This window comes from Peromyscus californicus, unplaced genomic scaffold, assembly GCF_007827085.1.
Source record: "Peromyscus californicus insignis strain IS unplaced genomic scaffold, ASM782708v3 Scaffold_9__1_contigs__length_137607984, whole genome shotgun sequence".
In the NCBI taxonomy this organism is placed as follows: Eukaryota; Metazoa; Chordata; class Mammalia; order Rodentia; family Cricetidae; genus Peromyscus; species Peromyscus californicus.
In genome coordinates this window covers 93864807-93886190 of record NW_026294617.1, presented here as the reverse complement: position 1 = coordinate 93886190, position 21384 = coordinate 93864807, and the positions used below count along the sequence as shown (strand labels likewise).

Genomic DNA, 21384 nt, shown 5'->3' with positions numbered 1-21384 from the left:
GCTGGTGTGGATAAGGGAAGGAAGGCAGGCTAGCAAGTAAATCCCAAGGGGCTCCTGGAAGCCTTGGTCAGCCCAGCAGGTGAACAGTGCTTGTTGATGCTGGGGTCTTGAGGTCTTGTGTGAGAGATTCTCAGCAGCGGTGAGCCTGGATAATTGTGCACAGGATGTGACCCCAGGAAGGGAGGAGACCTGTATTTCTGGCTTCTGTTCTGACTTGAATGACTCCTCGCGGCCTTAAGAAAGTACATTTACCCTTTGTTCCCACTTGCAAGCCTGTAAAGAGGCCAGCAATGCACAAGGAGATGTTTTGGTGTGAGCAGAGGTGAACCCAGGCTCTCTTTTTGTACCCTTTCCTGAATTAGGACTTATTGGTCCCTGGCTTCTTAAATTGAGAAACCTGAATTCTATACGTCAACAATTACTAGTTGACTGTGTTGAGTGAAGGGCTGTGAGGTGCTGCTTTACAGGCAGATTTTGTGTAGTTGTGATCTGTGTTTGGAAAGCTCTAGCTTTCTTAGCCTCACATTCCCAAGAGTGCATACCTCTGCCCATGGCTGGCCCTTCAGCTGCCAACTGTGTATAGGGCCAGCCTCCTGTGTTCTTACCTGAGGCAGCAGTGATTTCATCAAGGTGGATCTGGTTTTAGCAGTGCTTTTCCTCTGGGGTGCATCAGTGATGAGACCCTGTGAATCTCTAGAGCAGTGGTTCTCAACCCACGGGTTGCAACCCCTTTGGGGATTGCATATCAGATATCTGGCATATCAGATATTTACATTACGATTCATAGCAGTGGCAAAATTACAGTTATGAAGTAGCAATGAAAATAATTGTATGGTTGGGGGTCACCACAACATTGAGGAATTGTATTAAAGGGTCACAGCACTAAAAAGGTTGAGACCCATTGCTTTAGAGCCTTAAGAGGAAGCAAGGTTTTTGAGATGCAAATGCTATTTTTGGGGGTAAGTCTTGAGTCCACTTTCCCAAATTCTTTTTAAGTTTTTCAAGACAGGATTTCTCTGTGTAGCTTTGCGCCATTCCTGGATCTGCTTTGTAGGCCAGGCTGGCCTCGAACTCACAGAGACCCGCCTGGCTCTGCCTCCCAAGTGCTGGGATTAAAGGCGTGTGCCACCACCGCCCAGCTCACTTTCCCAAGTTCTTTAAGCTTTGCATCCTCATTCTTCCCAGAAATTGGATGCCATAGTGTATGCAAAGGGGTGTAGTAAAGAAACTGCTGAAATAGTTTCTTCACAAAGAAAGGGGGACAGTCTTTATTGTAGATAAGAGAGAGAACAGCCAAAGGTATTTGGAAGAGTCCAGAGCAGAGAGAAACAGACTGAACATGGCCAGGGCTTGGGAAGTGGGAATAGCAAGAGATAGCCAGAGAGGGAATAGAAAAAGTTGTTGTAAGGAGGATAAGTAGCTCGGGGTGGGGAGGAAGGGCCAGGAAGCTAATGTGGACTTTGAAACTTACAAGGATACTTGTGAATAGGGACTGAGGGAGCCTGGAGTGTGAGCTTTGATATGTAATCACAAGTGTATGTCAATGGTGAACCATATGTCCCTTCTGCCAGAGGCGAGGGAAATGACTCCTTTGGCAGATGAACTTTTACAAGTTCCTGAGGAAAGCTGGCTTTTATCTAATGACCAGAAATCCTTTTATAGTCCAGCTTGAATTGAGCCAAGACTATCATTTCTGGACATAAGGACTTCCTGAGACCTAACAGAGTTTTGAGTATATTCAAGTTTTCTTTTGACTAATTGAAGTCTGTCTCTGATACATTCTGTAAGTAAAGCAGAAATTCTTGCATTCTAGTCCTTCTAGTATGTAAGTTGTCTGTAATACTGTCTACCATGCCCCACACACAAGTATTAGGGATGTATTGCCTTAAAAGGAAATAACAATAAAATCTTATTCAAGGAAATAAAAATTGAAAATTTCACATACTTGTTAGACTGGGAAATACTAGCTTTACCCAGATGTTTTTTAGTGAGTTGAACTTCTGGCAGACTGCTGCTCAGCAAATTTTGTGGATTGGCTCCCAAAGAGTCTAATCCCACAAGGTGGCAGGGGACTCGGTCCTGTATGCTCTTCACTTTTACCAGTCTTAAAGAATGCTGAGAGCTCAGATCCTCTAGGAGCTTGGTCTGGTAGTAGTGCTTATCACTTGGAATCCTTCTAGGAACCTATTTTGAGGCAAGTACTCATTCTAACTCATGGCTAGCCTAGAACTCAACTCTAGCCTAGGCTGGCCTCAAACACAGGTGAGTTCTCCTGAGTCACCACACCTAGACATAAAAGCAGCTTTCTTTACTTTTTACTGGCATATTGTTACCAAACCTCATAAAATGTCAAATGATTAAATTTCAACTTACACTTTGCAATTATTTGATGTGTGAGGAAGTAATGAGAGTGATTATTGGTATCCCTTCTACAGACTTATTAGCTATTTTGTGTGGTATGTTCAAGTTTAGTTAGAATAGCAAAATTTATTTTTGATGCCCCAATCCATGCTGAGTTTCATTTAGATTTGAAATAGAGGAATGTCCATCAACTCACAAAACCATTTATTAAATGCTTCCTATGTGCCAGGAGCTCTCAGCACTTTGTGTAAATGCCTCATCTCATCCACTGTTGAGTTCTGAAACTGCTCTTAGCTCCAGTTGGTAAGAGAAGACTGAAGTAGACTTATCCAGGGTCTCAGAGATCATGATCCAGCCTGTTTTTCAGTCTGTGCTCTTAAATAAAAATTTCCCAGATCATACTTAATAAACTCCTATACATGTCATAGAATCTTCATAGTTTCAGCAGCAGGTATAGAGGAAGTTGTGGGTGCTCACTGGGCTATTGGATAGCATTGAGGTCTGTCTTAGTTAATTTTGTATTGCTGTGATAAGACACCATGACCAAGAGTTTACTCTGGGGTTCACAGTTCCAGAGGGTTGGAGTAGATGACTGTCATCGCAGGGAGCATGGTGGTGGCTGGTGGCAGCATGAACACTGAGCTCTGAACTAGTTGGGGCAGTTAATGCCTTTATCAGAGTGAAAGAAACCACCTTTAAAAAAAAAAACTTTGTGATATAGCCCAGTGAGATGGCTCAGTGGGTAAAGGTACTTGCCACCAAGCCTGAATACCTGAGTTCAATCCTTGGGACCCTTATGTGGGAAGAGAGAACTAATTCAGATAGATAGATAGATAGATAGATAGATAGATAGATAGATAGATAGATAGATAGATAGATAGATGCAATTAAACAAAACAAAACAAAACTTTGTGATAATCGTGTGTGTGTGTTTGTCTTCTAGACCATAGTCTTGAGTTTACTCATGAGGTCAATTGGAAATAAGAACACCATCTTACTGGGTCTGGGATTTCAAATATTGCAGCTGGCATGGTATGGCTTTGGTTCAGAACCTTGGTAGGTATAATATTGTAATGTTCATTTTCTTAATTTTTTTTATATTCTTAGAAATTTTCATTTACTTGTATAATGTCTTTTGATCACATTAGCCCTTTACTACCTGCCTCCCAATCCTCTTCCAACTCCCCAGTAATATAGATCTCTCCCAACCTCTTAGACACGTGTGAATTTAATCCAGAATCCAATTAGTACTATCCATGTATGCATGGTGTGGTGTGGGGCATGGGAAGCCTACCTATGGCCACACCCCCATCAAAAATTTTTTTTCTGTGTGTTTTTTTGTTTTTGAGACATGTTCCCTTTTTTCTTTCCTTTTAAGCTAAGGCTGCCTAAGCCTCACAAGTGCTGGGACTACAGGTGTGCACAACCATGTCCAGCCCTGCCCTTTTCTTCCTTCTCAGCTAAGCCATTGACTGACTTCAGCCTGCTTCTTGCTGGGCTTTAGAGCATGCATAGTACAATTTCTCACATTTGTATGTTCTAGACTGGCTTAAGGCTAAATAGTGGCAGGATTTTGTTTGTTTTTGACATGAGATTATTAAGCTATTGAATCTGTTAGGTGCATTTAATGTAATCAGTTTGTTACTAGGAAATAGCATGGGGTTCTGGGGAAAAGCCTTACTTACATCTGTTTTTTCTTTCTAGTTGGGAGGGAAAGTTTACTGGTGTTCCTCCCTGGCAGGGTGAGTGGGCACAGTCCACTTGTCCCATCCTGGCTCACGCACCAGGCCCAGCTTGTCTTATAGGATGCTTTCCTGCAGGCTCCTGTTGATGGGTGGGTGGGCTGCCCACCTCTTTGGGTTTGGGTATTATTAGTAAACACTAAGAATGTGTTTTAGTGGGTGATGTATTTTCCAGTACAGCTTTTGCAGAGGTGAAGTATTTTTTTTCACATATGTGAAGTATTTCAAACAAGAAGCCAGGAACATCCAGCTTACTTCCCTTTATACTTTCAAGATTATATCCAGTCAGTGCTCTTTAAACTGAAACACGATCCATGGGAACTTTGGATGATTACTGGCCTCGATGTTTAAATACACTTGATGTTTTTTACTAATTGTATGTCTAATCCTCCACATAGCCTCTCAACTTTCCACAGAATACTCCATGTACATCATGGTTTGGAACTTGACAACCCAGTTTTACAAATACACCATCTTTGTGAACAAGTAGTTACTGTTTCCAGAGTACACAGGGCTATATACCTTTAAATGACTTGCCCAGAGCCAATTAGAGGAACAGAGAAAGTACACTTCTCTTTTCTGTACCACAGCCATTGCACAGTCAGGATGACTTGGTTTGATTGGACAGGTAAAATGGAGAAGCAGTATTAATTTTTGTTTTGCTGCTCTGATTACAGGATGATGTGGGCTGCTGGGGCAGTGGCAGCCATGTCTAGCATTACCTTTCCAGCTGTTAGTGCCCTTGTTTCACGGACTGCTGATGCCGATCAACAGGGTGAGTGGATAGGAACGTTTGCTGCCTGTGGGAAAGCAGGTTCTGAGGTGGCTAGTCGTCCCTTGTCTTAAATATCGACTGTTTGGCTGTTAGGGCGTTTGCATCACTATGAAAAAGTGCCTGACAGAAACAGCTTACTGGATTTATATTGGTTATAGAGTTTTTTGTTTTTTTAATGATTTATTTTTAATGTGTATTGGTGTTTTGCCTACATGTATGTCTGTGTGAGGTTGTGGGATACCCTGGAACTAGAGTTCTAGACAGTTGTGAGCTGTTTGTGGGTGCTGGGAATTGAACCCTGGTTCTCTGGAAGAGCATTCAGTGCTTGTAACCTGTGAGCCATCTCTCCAGCTCTGGTTGTAGAGTTTTTAAAGGGTTCAGTCCATGGTTGCTTGGCCTCATTGTTTGTAGGTCCAGAGGGAGGAATATGTCAGCAGGGGCAGGCATGTGATTAGAATATAGAAGCTACTCACCATAGTGGTTGAGAAAGTAGATAGGAAGAAGCCAGGAACAAGCTATGTTTCCAAGAACTCACCCCAGCATTCTGGTTCTTGGGCCTCCCCAAATAGCACTACTAATAGGGACTGAAATTCAACACCTGAGCCTGTGAGGGACAGTGCACATTCATGTCCCGATTTCCTAATGAAGTTTCGCTGTCATATTGCTGTCATGATAGTACCTTAGGGTTCATTGTAACCCTTTAAAATGCTGTAGCTTCAGTGTTCTATAGATACGAGACACGAGTAAATATAAAAGGGTTTTGTGGTAGGAACATTTAGCTGTTGGCATGCTAACAGATGAAAAGGGTCCTTTGTGTACCTGGCTAGAAGAGAAGAGAGGGTAGAGCAGTGGCAGTGGTCACTTAGTAAAATGGTCACTTAGAAAGGAAAGGCCTGTGGTTAAAAACAAGTTGCATTTTTATTTACAAGATGATCCTAAAGAAATTGAAATCAAACTCAGTAGTATATATTTGACTGAGTAACAAACTGTGTGTGACAGTTTTAATGTACTTCTGAGTTCCTGGCTGGTGTCCTTTGCTACCCAGAATTCATCCTGTAATGTCTGGGCTGGCATGTACAGAACGTAGGGCAGGAACTACTGATGACTTCTGGTAGAGTAAGTTGGTAGTATCTGCTAACCGTCTCAGTTTAGATTGATTGCATGTTTGTAGTTTTTTAGAGTAGGCAAGAGGACAATGTGCTAAATGATTTCTTTAAACATGTAGGTGTTGTTCAAGGAATGATAACAGGAATCCGAGGATTGTGCAATGGTCTGGGACCAGCCCTTTATGGGTTCATTTTCTACATATTCCATGTGGAACTTAAAGAACTGCCAATCACAGGTTCAGACCTGGGGACAAACACAAGCCCTCAGCACCACTTTGAACAGGTAATTCTTCATTTGCATGTTAAAATGTCCCATTTATTTGGCTGGACTACAGGATAGTTTTGAAAACAAAAGCTTTAATGTAAAACTGTTTCTGGTTTTCTGAGACAGAGCCCACTATAGTTCCAGAAACTCACTGTGTGGCCTGTGCTGATGTTTCTGCCCCAGCCTTCTGAATACTGAGATTACACATGAGCAGCCAATGATGCCCACCTGAAGTGCTTAGTGTACTTTTAGGTCAGATGAAACCCCAATGGATTGGGGCTTTAGCCCTGCTGTAGAGAGCTTGCCTAGCATGAACGGGCCCTCCATTTAGCCCGACATCGTTAAAACAAAAGTTAATCTTTAAAGTCCAAGAAACTTTTCTTCGGAGTACCTTACTGCAGAATTGTCTGTGCATCCTTTTCCTCTAAGAATGAAGAATCATTTCAAAGCCACTGTCCGTTTGTATGTAATGGCATGTCAGCTCTTTCTGCATTCCATGCTGCTTTTCTGTATCACAGCTGTCACCCGTCTCCAGATGGAGGCGGTTATGCATGCGTTTGTTGATGTGCTTGCTTTATTTCCCTCCTTGTAACTGACATTACCAACGCCAAGCCACATGAACCATTGAGCCAATGCAAACAGCTCTTCCGTTTCCTTGATTTAGCAAGAGTTTTCCCCAGCCAAGCCTATTTCCAAATTTAAAAGAAGAAAAAAAAAAAAAAAAGTGGGCCACATAAACAAAACCTGACCGTGCAGGCTTTTGTGTCAGAATGAATGTGATCTGGGGCTAAAATAAAATCTGTTTACCTGTTTTTTCTGTGGTTAGCAATATTGTGTTTTTGAAACAAACAAAAAAAGGTATTGATTCTGTAGGTGTCAGTATGTGTAGCTTTGCTTGACTCTGAGGTTCCTGTCTTCCTCTTGGGACTAGCAGATTGGTGGAGGTGCATGGACACCTGTTTTCAGGTGCTGTGCTGAAAGCAATGCACAGTTGTCTAGATAATCGTAAGTCTGTGTGCAGGACTTTACTGTAAGAATGTGAAGTATTTTATAACTGTTGCTTCAATGGAGTCATTGGCTTAGAAAAAATCTGGGTGGTGGTTGTACACGCCTTTAATCCCACAGGAGGATCTCTGTGAGTTGGAGGCCACCAGGACAGCCAGAGCTGTATATAGAGAATCCCTGTCTCAAAAAACAAAACAACAAAAAATCCGAGGAAAAACAGTTGCTAAGCAATTTTAGGGGAAAGTGTCTGTGCAAACTCCCTAACTATTGTTTCTTCCTCAGAACTCCATCATCCCTGGTCCCCCCTTCCTCTTTGGAGCCTGTTCGGTACTGCTGGCTCTGCTCGTTGCCTTGTTTATTCCGGAACATACTAATTTAAGTTTAAGGTCCAGCAGTTGGAGAAAGCACTGTGGTGGTCACAGCCATCCTCATAGTACACAAGCGCCAGGAGAGGCCAAAGAACCTTTACTCCAGGACACAAATGTGTGAGGACCGGAATCAGGAAGACTTTTCTCTCAACACCCAGGTCTTAGTTTTCACCTATAGTTCTGGATGTACATTCCATTTCCATCTACAATGTACTTTTAAGATTGTCTTAAGAAATACCTGCATGAACTCCGTGGGAACTAAAGAAAGAAACGGACAGTTTTCCAAAGATGTTACAATTTCTTTCTAAAAGAAACCTTTTGTTTATTAGCACCAATCTCTTGCCACTAAACTGTTTTATTATACATCTTTAATTAAAAGCTATATATGTAACTCCGCTGTTAGCACGTCTCTGCTACCATTTCCTTAAGTGTTGAGCTTTTACCTCTGTTCATGCTGACTCAGTGACATGGTAGGTAGTATGGTTGTGGACCTGTTTGCTTTAACATTGTAAAAGCCTGAGTCAGATTTTAATATTGTAAAATCTTGGGTCAAATAATTCAAAGCCTTAATGCAGATGCACTAGAATAAAGAAATGGTAAAGAATTGTTTGCATTTAAGACAACAAAAACTTGTGAAAATTGTAGAAAACGAGAATCATGTTCCAAGCTTGTTTGCCATAATTTTATTTAAAACATTATTCACTACTGTTTTAAAGTATGGAAATATCAGCCACTTAGAATTTAAATTGGGGTGGTCAGAGCCTATACATCTGTGTTCTGCTTCTTATACCACTATCCTTTTGATGTTTGCATACTCATAAGGACCTCAACACTTGAAATACATAGTCTAAAAATTATAGAGTAAAGCTGGTAGCCTTGAAAATGTCAATGTGATATCTATATGTAGATAAATATATATAGTGGCCTTTCAGGACTGTCACAGTAACACTTTATTTACAGAGCTAATGTTTGTCCTAAATTTTCAGGACCCTAGAAGAGAGCTTTATACAATTACTGATGTGAATTTCTCTAAAGTGTATATTTTTGTGTCCAGTTATATTATTTAAAAAAAGTGTTACTTTGTAAAAATTGTACATAAAGTATTGTATAGTTTACACTGTTTTCATCTTGTGTGTGGTTACTGCCTAATGCTTTTTAAACTTGGAGCATTCACTATGATTAAATAAGGTCTCAAAATGTAAATATTCTGTTAATAAAATTAAATATTTTAATGATTTTTTTCTTTTTAAACAAGTCTTGATCTGTGAGTCCCTGTAAGGCCTGTTTGGGCTTTATTTGTTACCATAAGCATTTTTACAGAAACAAGTCTTACCTTAACTTACCTCCTGCAGTCCATTCGCTTGCCCTCACCTAACCAAAAACCCCTGAAGATAAAAATGAAACATTTGCAAATCAACTGGAAATACTTGATTTCCTAACCACAGGTGATGCAAGTCAGTTTTTTATTTTCTAAACATGCTTCTGGCATATGAAACTCTCAAGTTTGATTTCCTAACCACAGGTGATGCAAGTCAGTTTTTTATTTTCTAAACATGCTTCTGGCATATGAAACTCTCAAGTTTGTACTTTATTAACAAAGGTCACAGTTTTTAGAAATAGCATTAACAGCAACATTTTGATTATAAACACATGTACAGTTATACACCACAAAACAATTTCAAGCCAAAGGTGAAGAGGTAGAGCAAAGAATTAGCATGGTCTGTGTGCATGGACACTTGGCACAGAGACACTCGGGTAGATAGCTGCTGTGAAATGTGCTGGCCTATCTTGGAAATGTGTGTTTATAAATAGTAAGGGTAGGAGTATCTTTTTTAAAAAGCTACATATGTCATATATCCCTTCCAAAGCCTGCCACAACCCTTATGTACATTACACAGTATTTACAACAGTCCCGCATTGTCCAAAGACTTCTTTCCAGAATTAAGTGCTTTCAAGTAATTATAACAATACTCTTTTTTTTTTTTTTTTTGGTTTTTCGAGACAGGGTTTCTCTGTGTAGTTTTGGTGGTGATATTCTTACCCATCACTGAACTTTTCATTACACCTCTTGTTGAAGGTAGCTGGCAGTTGGCAGCATCTTGAAAGTGAGATTAAAGATCCTTGTGTTCCTGTGGCCCTAGTAAAGTCAACACTACCTTGATGTACTTTAAAAAAAATTGCTTTTTAATGTGTATGCCTAATGTACTCGGAGACGTGAGGAGGGTAACAGGTCTCTTGGATCTCTAGTGACATAGTTGTGAGCTGTCATGTGGGTGCTGGGACTAGAACCTATTCCTCTGCAAGAGCAGCCATCAACCACTGAGCCATTTCTTCAGCTCTTTGAAACTGTTAAAGCTATCACATGATTGTTAGCATTTTACAAATAAGATTTTGGGGTCTTAGGAGGATTTTAATTTCCTTTGGGTAGTTGTAAATAAGAAAACAAAATGGGCTGGGCGGTGGTGGCGCATGCCTTTAATCCCAGCACTCGGGAGGCAGAGGCAGGCGGATCTCTGTGAGTTCGAGGTCAGCCTGGTCTACAGAGCGAAATCCAGGAAAGGCGCAAAAGCTATACAGAGAAACCCTGTCTTGGAAAAAAAAAAAAAAAAGAAAAGAAAAGAAAACAAAATGGGACCCTTAAGGTTAAAGATGTAGGAAATTTTGTATTTTGTATGGATGTTCATATGTGATATTTATTTGCACACAAGTATGGTGTGTGCCGAGGACCGTGGATCCGCAGGAGCCAGAGTTCCAGGCTATTTTAAACCACTCCAACATGTGTGTTGGGAACTGAACTCAGGTCCCCCACTAAAGCAGTGCAAGGTCTTAACCACTGAACCATCTATCCAGCCCCCATGGTGGAGGTTTATAAACTACTTAATTTCTAAGGAATAGTTCTTAGAAGTTTTAGTAGTGAGAAGGAAAGTTGTAAATTCCTATAGTTAATTTTTCTTTATTAACACTGAGTGCAAATTTTGAATCTATAAAAATACCATGAATATTCATGATGCCATTCCCCTGAAGGATTTTTGTATTCTAAGCTCAGCCCAGATGACTAAAGCATTTTAGCCATGTAAATACAATGTCCAAATTATTTTTATGTAAAAATTATTTCATAGATCAGATGTTTCAGGGAAAATAATTTACTCACTATAAATACTTAATTCATTCTAGCTATTTAAAGTACTTAAGAGTGTCACCGGATATTTCAACCAAACTCCAGGGCAGGGCCCATACCCAGGAATAGTTGGCTAGCACAAAATGGACTTCACTGTTTTTGGTTTGGTATTTTTTGTTTTACTGTTTGTTTGTTTTTCTTTTTGAGGGAGAAAAAAACATGAAATTATGTGGGTAGGGAGGTGTAGACCACCTGGGCGAAGATGGGAGGGGAAAGAAGTCCAAATATGTTGGATGAGTCAGGCATGGTGGTACACACCTTTAGTCTCAGCATTTGGGAGACAGAGGTAGGCAGATCTCTTGAGTTCAAGGCCAGCCTAGTCTACAGAGCGAGTTCCAGGATAGCCAGGGCTATATAGAAAAACCCTGGCTTGAAAAACAAGCCAACAAAAAATTACTCTCTTTTTTTATATGTCCATTTTTATATATGTATAAAAAAATGGAAGAAAAAACGAACCAAAACAACAAACTTTAAAAGTGTAAGGACTTGAGTGTACAGATCAAAAATCACAGGCTGAAGCTATTTCTCCCAATATTCAGGTGGCAAATTAAGGATGTTTCGCTAATAAACGTGATAGTATGAATCACAAGCTTTCTTCAGCATGTTACTATTCCCTTGCAGGGTGCATTTCTCATTAGGGTGTTTCTTATTCAGACCAACTGTTAATCAAAATCTGATAAAATTCAGTGATATTTTTGAAGCATTCTGTTTACAGAATAAAATACCATTTACTCAGAATCTTTAACAATCTCCTAAGTTTGTAAATGGCAGCAGTATAACAGGATCCAGATGAGCTACCAGGAATGAGGAAAAGGTGGTTTGGTTATTAGTGGATTATTAAGCACTTCAATTTCTAAACTGTCAGTGAGAAAGATCAAAGGTGTTGGGTTAACTAGTTGGCAGCTGCCCAGGGAAATACGCTGAGGAGGAAGAGGGGAGAATTGTGGGTTTGGAAGATGTCTGTGATGCTCCCAGCATGCCGTCTTTCTGATGGTCTGCCAAAGAGAACAAACACACAGCCTGTTACTACTGCAGTCTTAGACACAGTTAATGAAACTTTACCATACAGCCTGTTACTACTGCAGTCTTAGACACAGTTAATGAAACTTTACCATACCCAGTGCAGCGTCTCCTCACCTGAAGTACTAAATAGATTCTGGCTGAGTCCACGTAAAGGAATGCTATCTTCTCTTTTCTTCAAGTATTTGGATTCCAGTCCTAAATTTTCACTACTTAAAAAAAAAAGTAATCTTTAGGTCTTAAATTTCATTTTATTGTTCATTTTCTATGTGTGTGTGTTGAATGTCCCTAGTCGACAAATTCAAAATGTTCTATAATTTTTTGACCACCCACATGATACCACAAGTTGTCAACTCCAACATCTGTTGACCCCATTTGATGAGAAAGTGCACCAGAAATACAACAACGACATGAACCAAGTACATAATATCCCTGCAGGCTGTGTAGGAGAAGCAGCCATCTTTTCTTTCCAGCTTAGGTGCCATCCAAAGATAACTGAGTATGTATATGCAAATATTCCAAAAACTTGAAGTACCGCTGGTCTCAAATGTTTCGAATAAAGGACACTTAACCTGTGTACTCCTCACTGGTTTTTTTTAAGCAAATAAATGTGTATATATATATATATATATAAAATAAATTCCTTCTAAACAAGTATTAAATTTATACTAAAAACTGGGATAAGGACTATACAAGAAATGAAAATTCTCTAAGTACCATAAGATTTTATATCATGGCAAACACACACAGAGGGACGAGAAAACACAAGAGAAACTATATACACTGAGAATATTATCTGCAGTTTATTGAAGACAATAAAATATACTACTAGAACAAAAAAGTATGTGACACATGATAAAAAAAAATACGTAATTGACTTGAGAATATCATTAATCCAAAAAGTTCTGTGCATGTATTTTGTTTACTTTTATGTGTATGGGTGCTTTGCCTGCATTTATGTGTGTAGTGCCCCTGGAGGCCAGGAAAAGGCTTCAGATCTCCCTTGGAGTTACAAAGGGTTGTGGGCAGCCATGTGGGTGTGGGAATCAAACCCAGGTCCTCTGGAAGAGCATCACTGAACCATCTCTGTAACCCTCTCTTTCTGAGACAAGATCTTGGCTTTTGCACTCAGAGATCTGCCCATCTCTGCCACTTGAGTGGCAGAATTAAAGGCATGTGCTTTAAAAAGGATGTCTATACACATATCCAAATGTTTACAAGAACAGTCTACCTTTAACAAAGTCTTGTACCATACATCTAAGCGGGATCCTGTAATTGAAAAGCATATACAAGAGGGTTCCTTTTTCACAGCCCAGAGCAGCTCACTGAGTACTTACTTTTCCTTATCAGTTGAACAAGGCCTGCTAGCAGCTGTTCCTGGCTGTGTGTCTATCGATGTGCTTGGTTTTGTAAGCTGCAAGTTAAACTGAACCTGTGGGGAGAACATAGCTCATGAACTTGGAACTGAGGCAGTTCCAGGCTGAGCTGAGAGCTTAGGTTTTACTTCTTGGTTAGTCTCAACAATAAAATGAAAGGTTTTGCCTGTGTTTTACACTCTGTTGATACTTAAGAGAACCTGACTTTTCCTCACAAAAAAAGCAAGTGAGTAAGAGTGACTGCCGACGGGAACTTGGACATGGACACTAACGCACTCAGGTCGACTGCAGGACTGAACAGCCAGCGCTTGGCTGGCCTGGTAGCAAGTGCCCATACCCCATGTGCTGGAACGATCAAGACTTTGAAGAGAGCTTGGTCTACACAGCAAGGCTCTGTCTCAAAAATACGCAAAAAACAAAACAAAACAAAACCTATTACCACAACAACAGATTTACCTTGTGTATTCTGAAAACCATGCCTTTTAAAAGGCTTTCAAAGGATGTTACACTTACTTAAAAATTCTAAGTAAAGCATTTGAATTTAAATTTTAAAATAACCAAAAATAATAAATACAAAAAGCAAACACTAGCAAGGAATAATACTTAAGTACAAAATTACAGTGAAACTAAAAGCACTGAAGAAAGAAATTAAAACATGAAAAGTATTGAACAAGTTAATATAGTTAAGATATCCATTCTATTCATTCATTGGCAAACTCAATGAATTTCCCATCAAAAGCCCAAAGACATTCTTCCAAGAAATAGAAAATAGAAAAAAAAATCCTAAAATGTATACACAGAAGCACAAAAGACCCAGCAGAGAATGCAATCTGGAGCCCAGAGCAAAGCCGGAGGCGTCATTATACTTGATTCCAAGGTACTCTCCAGAGTCACCGTAACCAACGTATCGGTAGGCTGGCTCGAATGGAGATGCACATTCCGATGGAACAGGGGGCAGAACCCAGAGGTAAACCCATGACGCTACAGTCAACCACCTCTTGCAAAGGTACCAAAAACATACATTAGAGAAAGAACAGCCTTGTCAGCAAACGAGGCTGGGCATGTGGATATCTACTCGCCAAAGACTGAACTTACCCTCTTGCCTTGTATAAAAATCAACTCAAAATGGATGAAAAGTCCTTAATGGAAGACCAGCAACTCTGAAACTACTAAAGGGAAAACACTTCAAAAAGACAGTAGACCGGCGATGATTTCTGGACAGAACCACAAAAGCATGGGAAAGAAAAGCAAAAAATGACAAATGGAAAAAGACACAGTCATCAAAGAGACAATCTGCAGAATGGGAGAGAATATCTGCTATCACATATCCAACAGAGAATTCATGCCCAGAATACACAAACCAAAAAAATTCACAAAACAAGGAATCTATTTTAAAATATGCCAATGATCTAAATGGATACTTTTCCAAAGAAATAAAAATATGGAAAAACTGCTCAATGATTTTAGCCACCAGGGAAATAGAAAACAAAATTACAATGAAGTAACTTCTTGCCCCAGGTGGAATTATCAAAATAAAAACAAATTAGCAAATGCTGGTGAGGATTTGGCAAAAAGGAATCATACCCTGTTGGTGAGGATGTAAATAAACACAGTTACTGTAAAGATCAATACAGATGGTCCTCAAAACACTATCCATGGGTTTTCTATGAGTTTACTTCACTCTTGGGTGTACACCCAAAGAAATAAAAGCCAGAATACAAAGGAGATAAATGTACACCCATGTTCACCACATCACAGTTCACTGCAGCTAACACAGAATCAGCCTAGATGCCCATTAAAATATAAAAGGGAAATACGGTGTGTGTACATACACATACACATACACTACACACTGGAGTATTCAAATCATTTGTAGCAATATTGATGGAAATGGAGGGCATCACATTAAACAAAATAGCCAAATACAAGTATCCTATCGCACATTTTCTCTCATTTGTGTAAAGTATCACCAACAGTCCCCAAAATCAAGACAAGGAAAAGATACAAAATACAGGAAGCAAATAGGAACAGGCAAACCTTGAGATCAAACACAATGATGTTAAAACTATCTAAAACTGCCGGCCTGTGGGCAGAGCACATTTAAGAAACAAGCTATGATTCTCAGCACCAAATACAAATTACAAAACTATCTTAGGAGCAACACATGCACAATCTGACTCCAACCAAAGAACCAAAGGGGTTCTGCTGACAGGTCACAGAATGGTCGCTGGATGTTGCACATTTGGGATAGATACAAATGGTAAAGCAAATCCTATAAAAACAGCTGACCAGAAAACACAGTCTATAGAAACAGATCAGACCTTGAAACTTCAACTAAGAATCTGTAGCTGGAGTTTTCTCCAGTCCTGCCCAGGCCCTCAGATCCCACAACCACTTATAAAATAATCACTCAGAAGCTCATATTAATTAAACTGCTCAGCCATTAGCTCAGGCCTACCATTGTCTAGCTCTTACACTTAAACTCAGCCCATTTCTGTTCATCTATATGTCACCACGTGTTCCGTGGCTTTACCTGTTGCCTTTACATGCTGCTCCCTGGACGGCAGGCTAGTGTCTCTCCTCGGCTTCCAGCATTCTCTTCTCTGCTTGTCCCGCCTATACTATATTTCCTGCCTGGCTACTGGCCAATCAACGTTTTATCAATCAATCATAGCAACATATATTCACAGCATATAGGACATCCCACAGCAAAGAATCTTTTTTAATTATTTTGATGATTCCTTTTTATTTATTTTTTTATGTGCATTGGTATTTTGCTTGCATGTATGTCTGTGTGAGGATGTCAGATCCCCTGGAACTAGTTACAGACAGTCGTGAGCTGCCATGTGGGTGCTGGGAAATCAATCTGGGTGCTCTGGGTGGGCAGCCATCTCTCCAGCCTGAGTAAGAATCTTTTTTAAAAAGTTTCTTCTTTACAATTTAAACAGACTCTAGAATCTCACAATACACTATCCAGAATACAGTCCTAACTATTTAACAAAGGACCAGGAAAATCGAAGCAACTAGGTGTATTGAAAAAAGAACTCAAAAGACACCACCGTAGGCTAACGAACATCAGATTACAGGAAAACGCTTTAAAGCACCCATTATAACCATGCTTTAAGCAGAACACTCATGAAACAAATATTAAAAAACGTAGGGCTGAAGGGTATATAACTTGGTGGTAGGTCACCTGCCTGGTGAATGAAAAAAAGAAAGAAAGAGGAAAGGGCATGACTGCTCCTAAGTATGGTGGAGGAGAAAGTTTATTGTAGATGTGTGGAAGAGCACAGCCAGAGGGAGGGTCCAGAGTGGACATGACCAGGCTGAGCTGGGCCATGTGGGAGCGTGGGAGGGGAAGGGAGAGGAGGAGAGGAAACTAGGTGCGGAAGCCAGGAGGCCAGAGGTCCAAGAGAGAAGGGGCGGGGAACCCAAATATCTGGATTATATAGGGAAGAGCCTCTGGGGGCAGGGCAGCTCAGCCCCTGGGCTGGAAAGGTCAGGGTAAGGGTTGGGTATGCCAGCCATACCCTGTAACAGGTAGGGACTGAGGGATGCTGGGAGAACCTGGTGGCCAGGTCCAACTTTGCTGTGTTAAATAGGCACCTCAGCTGTTTGTCTAGGGTCTGAAACTTAACACCTGGAATACACAATGCTCTAGATTCTGTCCTTGGCACTGAGCGAAGGGGAAGAAGAAAAGAAAAGGAAACAAGAATTTAAAAACTGAAAAAAGAAAAAACAAACAAATGATAGGTTCTACAGTAGAATGGAGCCAGCAGAGAGAGATCAGTAATCTTAGCAGGGCACAGTGGTTGGGACATGCAGATCTAACGTTAGCATTTGGAAAGCCGAAGGTAGGAGAATGGACTTAAGGCCAGCGTGAGTACAGATCGAGGCCCTCTCTACAAACAGACTAAGGTGCTGAGGATGCAGCTCAGTGGCAAAGGGCTTGCCTAGCAGGCAAAAATATCCACACACATAAAATAAATCTATTTTTTTTCCCTATTAAATTTCAAAGTTCCATGACTCAAAAAGCTATCAACAATATAAAAAGGAGCCAGCAGGTAAGGTGGGTCACACCTGCAATAGCACTCAGGAGGACTAAGGGATGAGAAACACGAGTTCAAGGACCGTCCAGGCTACATACGGAGACTCAGTCACAAAACAAAAGGGGAGGGAGGGAGGGAAGGAAGGAAGGGAGAGAGGCATGGGGACGGGGCAGAAAGGAAGGAAAATAGATGAGAGAAAAGGAGAAGCTACGAACTGACAGAAAACATTTCCAGATCATACATCTGATGGAGGACGTAGTCTAGAATACACACAGAATCATCTCATAGTAAATTGTTTATAAATTTGGAAACGGGGCTAGTGAGATGGCTCAGTAGATTGGGGTGCTTACTGCCTAGTTTGATGACCTAAGTTCAAATGGTGGAGAGAAGCAACTCCCAACAAGTTTTTCTTTAATTGAGAAAAGATTTCAAAAGAACTTCACCAAACAGATATACTGAGAACAATAAAGAACATGAAAGGAGTTTAATCTCAGTAACTTTAATTTTTCTGAAACCTGGTCTCTCTGTAACCCTAGCTGTCCCAGAACTCACAGAAATCAGCCTGCTTCAGCCTCCCAAGAGCAGGAACTAAAGGCATTTGCCACCACACCCAGCTCTGGTAACTTTCAGGGAAATGAAAGTGACAACCACAATGAGACACTTCCATTCACTGATCACAATGATGACAATTAAATGGAGGACGCACACTCTCGGATGGAGGCAGATCTAAAATATCAGACTACTGGTAGCATACCCAAGTGCTTTGAGAACACTTGCCCTATGTACTATGTAGCCCTGACGGTCTGGAACTTGATTTGTAGACCAAGCTGCCCTCAAACTCACAGAAGATCTGCCTGCCTCTGCCTCCTGACTAAAGATGTGTGCCACGGGCTGGAGAGATGGCTCGGAGTTTAAGAGCACTGACTGCTCTTCCAGAGGTCATGAGTTTCAATTCCCAGCAACCACATGGTGGCTCATAGCCATTTGTAATGAGATCTGGTGCCCTCTTCTGTCCTGCAGGGATGTATGCAGACAGAGCACTGAAAACATAATTAAAAGACACTGTATACATAATAAATAAATAAATAAATTAAAAAAGAAAAAAGAAAAGAAAAGATGTGTGCCACGATGCTCAGCCCAAGCTGGCTTTGAGCATTCTGCTTCAGCCTCTGGATTATAGGAATTCGCTGCCATGCCCACCCAGATCCTATTTTCGTTTTTAGTTTTCTGGGACAGGGTTTCTCTGTGTCCTGGCTGTCCTGGAACTTGCTCTGTAGACCAGGCTGGCCTTGAACTCAGAGATTCCCCCTGCCTCTGCCTCCTGAGTGCTGGGATTAAAGGCGTGGCCACCACCGCTCAGCTCTATTTTCCTAAACCACTAAATTATACTGTAAATAACAGTCACTTCAAAGTGCCTGTAGGGGCCAGAAGAGGGTGTCCCTCCCTAGAGCTGGAGTTAACAGGAGGGTGTGAGCCACCGGACATGGGTGCCAGGAACCAGATTGTGGACCTCTGCAGTAGCATCCAGTGCCGTTAACTGCTGAGCCATTTACTCCAGCTCTTCCATATTTTTTGATCATATTTTACCCTCAGCAGTAAAAACAAACAAGAAAAGCACAGAACTTAAATATTCAGTAAGGGATATATCTTTCCTTGTGAGTTGTATTCATACACTTTGAAGTGGCACACGCTCACAATGAATCTTTTTTTTTTAAGATTTATTTATTTATTATGCATACAGAAGAGGGCGCCAGATCTCATTACAGATGGTTGTGAGCCACCATGTGGGTGCTGGAAATTGAACTCAGGACCTCTGGAAGAGCAGTCGGTGCTCTTAACCTCTGAGCCATCTCTCCAGGCCCACAATGAATCTTTTAAAAAGAAAATACAGCAATCATGAAATGGGGTTCTGAGAAGCAAACCATGGAGGAGAGGTCGGCAGTGAGACAGCTCACAGGACAGAGGCGTCTGTGGCTAAGTCTGAGGACCTGAGCTCAGCCATTGGCACCTAAATAACAGATGGAGGGAAGTGACTTCTACAAGCTGTACTCTGAGGCCTCCTTCCCATTCCCAAGTGACCCACACACACATAACAGGGAGCGCGACAGACAGACAGACAGACAGACAGACAGAGAAGCCTGGAACAGTGTTGTGTCCCTGTAATTCCGGCTACTTGGAGCAGAAGCAGGAAGATGGTACCTAGGACAACATAGTAAGACCCATCTCAACAACAAAGTAATAATGAAAAATCAAAAACAAAGACTGCCCATATATTTAAGAACACCATATAAGCACCAAATATTAGTTATAATAATGATGATCAAGAAATAAACTGGACAGGAAAAAATCTTTGCTAATAAATCAAGTATGAGAAGATTGATTACTTCTCATACACCACTTGTGACAATGTCACCCAAACTGCATTTCAGAATTTGCTGGCTATAAGCCTGCCCTAGACATATAAACTCTGACAAGAGAGTAAGAAAACAGTATGCTAGTAGCATGATGTTAGCAATCTTTCTTCAGCTTGTTGACTCGGTAAAACAATGAATAAAAATGGAGAGATGAGCCGGGCGGTGGTGGCACACGCCTTTAATCCCAGCACTCGGGAGGCAGAGCCAGGCGGATCTCTGTGAGTTCGAGGCCAGCCTGGGCTACCAAGTGAGTTCCAGGAGAGGCACAAAGCTACACAGAGAAACCCTGTCTCGAAAAACCAAAAAAAAAAAAAAAAAAAAAAAAAAAAAAAAAAAAAAGGAGAGATGAGAAGAAATAAGCCAAGATTCCACAGACTGATCTCTAGTGCTACAGGCTTTTTCTTTTTGGGTCACCAACCAGCTCCCAAATCATGACACAGAGACTTTTTAATTAGTTAGGAATGCTCAGCCTTATCGTATGCTTGTTTCTAGTCAGCTTTTTTTCTTTATCTTAAATTAACCTATTTCTCTTCATCTACATTTTGCCTCAGGCCTTTTAACCTTTCTTCCTCTATGTCCTACTCCATCTAGCTGGCTGTGGTTCCCTGGCTGGCTGGCCCAGGCAGACATCTCCCTCTCTTTCTCCCTCATTCTCTCCTCCTCCTCCTCCTCTCAAACCTAGATTTCTCCTCCCACTTATTCTCTCTGTCTGCCAGCTCTGCGTACCCCTCTCCTGCCTACCTATTGGCCATTCAGCTTTTTATTAGACCAATCAGGTGCCTTAGGCAGGCAAGGTGAAACAAATGCAACACATCTTTACATAATTATACAAATGCAGCATAAACAAATACAACACACCTTTACACAGTTAAAGTAATATTCCACAGTATAAACAAAAGTAACACATCTTTGCCTAGTTAAAGTAATAGTCCACAACAATCTAGGCTTTACAAACTGCAGTGATTCTGCAAACACTTGGTACTTGTATTTCCTTTAAGCATATGCTAGATATTCAGTAATCATCTAATACATTACCTACCAGTTAGCAGCTGAGCAACAAACACACTTTTAAAAGGTGAAACATATTTATATGCCAACAAGTTTCTATAATTTTCCAGAACAGTTCATTTGGCTACCTTTGGTCCTGAGATTGGATGGCTGGTGTTTTTGGCAGATACTACATGAGGAAAAACATTCTGGAATGCAAACGCAGAGGAGACAGGATAGCCAATTCCACAGCTCGGGTAATTTAGTCTATTATCAACCTAAAAAACAAAATATAAAATGATTGGAGATGAGAAATATCTAACCCAGAAAGCAAAATGTCTGCTAGTAATCATTACTAGTTAACAGTGATATCTCAGGGGCCAATTTTCTCTAGAAGACACCACAAAATGTTGCTTTTTAGTAACCAGAGGGTGGAACCTCTTTGGTCCACCTAGAGGGCCCTCCAGACTAGCTATTATGGTTCAAAGAAACTACTGGGTTTGCCTTTGAATGGGGTTAAAACAAAGACTGCCAAGGCACCTTGTTTACCTAGCCCTACTGACAGAGAAGGTATAAGGAAGATTTGGAGTCATCAACAGTCCATTCAGAGATAAATAATTTTGTCAGATTGAATAAAAATTAAGACTATTGTCTTTTAGCAGACAAGCTGAAAGAAATGCTTTGTACTAATTTTAATATCATGGCACCAGCATTAACCAATGTCATGAGAACCAAGTT

General features: G+C 40.7%; 2 protein-coding genes across 8 annotated transcripts in view; one reads left to right on the top strand and one right to left on the bottom strand.

Annotated features, from left to right (window-relative positions):
• The window catches only part of Mfsd14a (major facilitator superfamily domain containing 14A), a 34850-nt gene extending 25993 nt beyond the window's left edge, over nt 1-8857 (top strand). For 2 of the 3 annotated variants that reach the window (XM_052731375.1, XM_052731374.1), the window contains 4 exons: nt 3305-3417; nt 4781-4878; nt 6104-6267; nt 7537-8857. In XM_052731375.1, coding sequence (XP_052587335.1) covers nt 3305-3417; nt 4781-4878; nt 6104-6267; nt 7537-7743 — 582 coding nt within the window. In that variant the 3' untranslated portion in view covers nt 7744-8857. The remainder of the gene's footprint in view (nt 1-3304; nt 3418-4780; nt 4879-6103; nt 6268-7536) is intronic. The other variant, XM_052731376.1, reaches the window with a different exon arrangement.
• Nucleotides 8858-9148: 291 nt separating this feature from the next.
• Nucleotides 9149-21384, bottom strand: part of Sass6 (SAS-6 centriolar assembly protein) — a 35640-nt gene continuing 23404 nt past the window's right edge. For 2 of the 5 annotated variants that reach the window (XM_052731365.1, XM_052731369.1), the window contains 4 exons: nt 20796-20924; nt 13158-13252; nt 11938-12032; nt 9149-11795 (listed from right to left, as the gene is read on the bottom strand). In XM_052731365.1, the coding sequence (XP_052587325.1) occupies nt 11689-11795; nt 11938-12032; nt 13158-13252; nt 20796-20924 (426 nt within the window). In that variant the 3' untranslated portion in view covers nt 9149-11688. The other 3 variants (XM_052731366.1, XM_052731368.1, XM_052731367.1) reach the window with 3 other exon arrangements.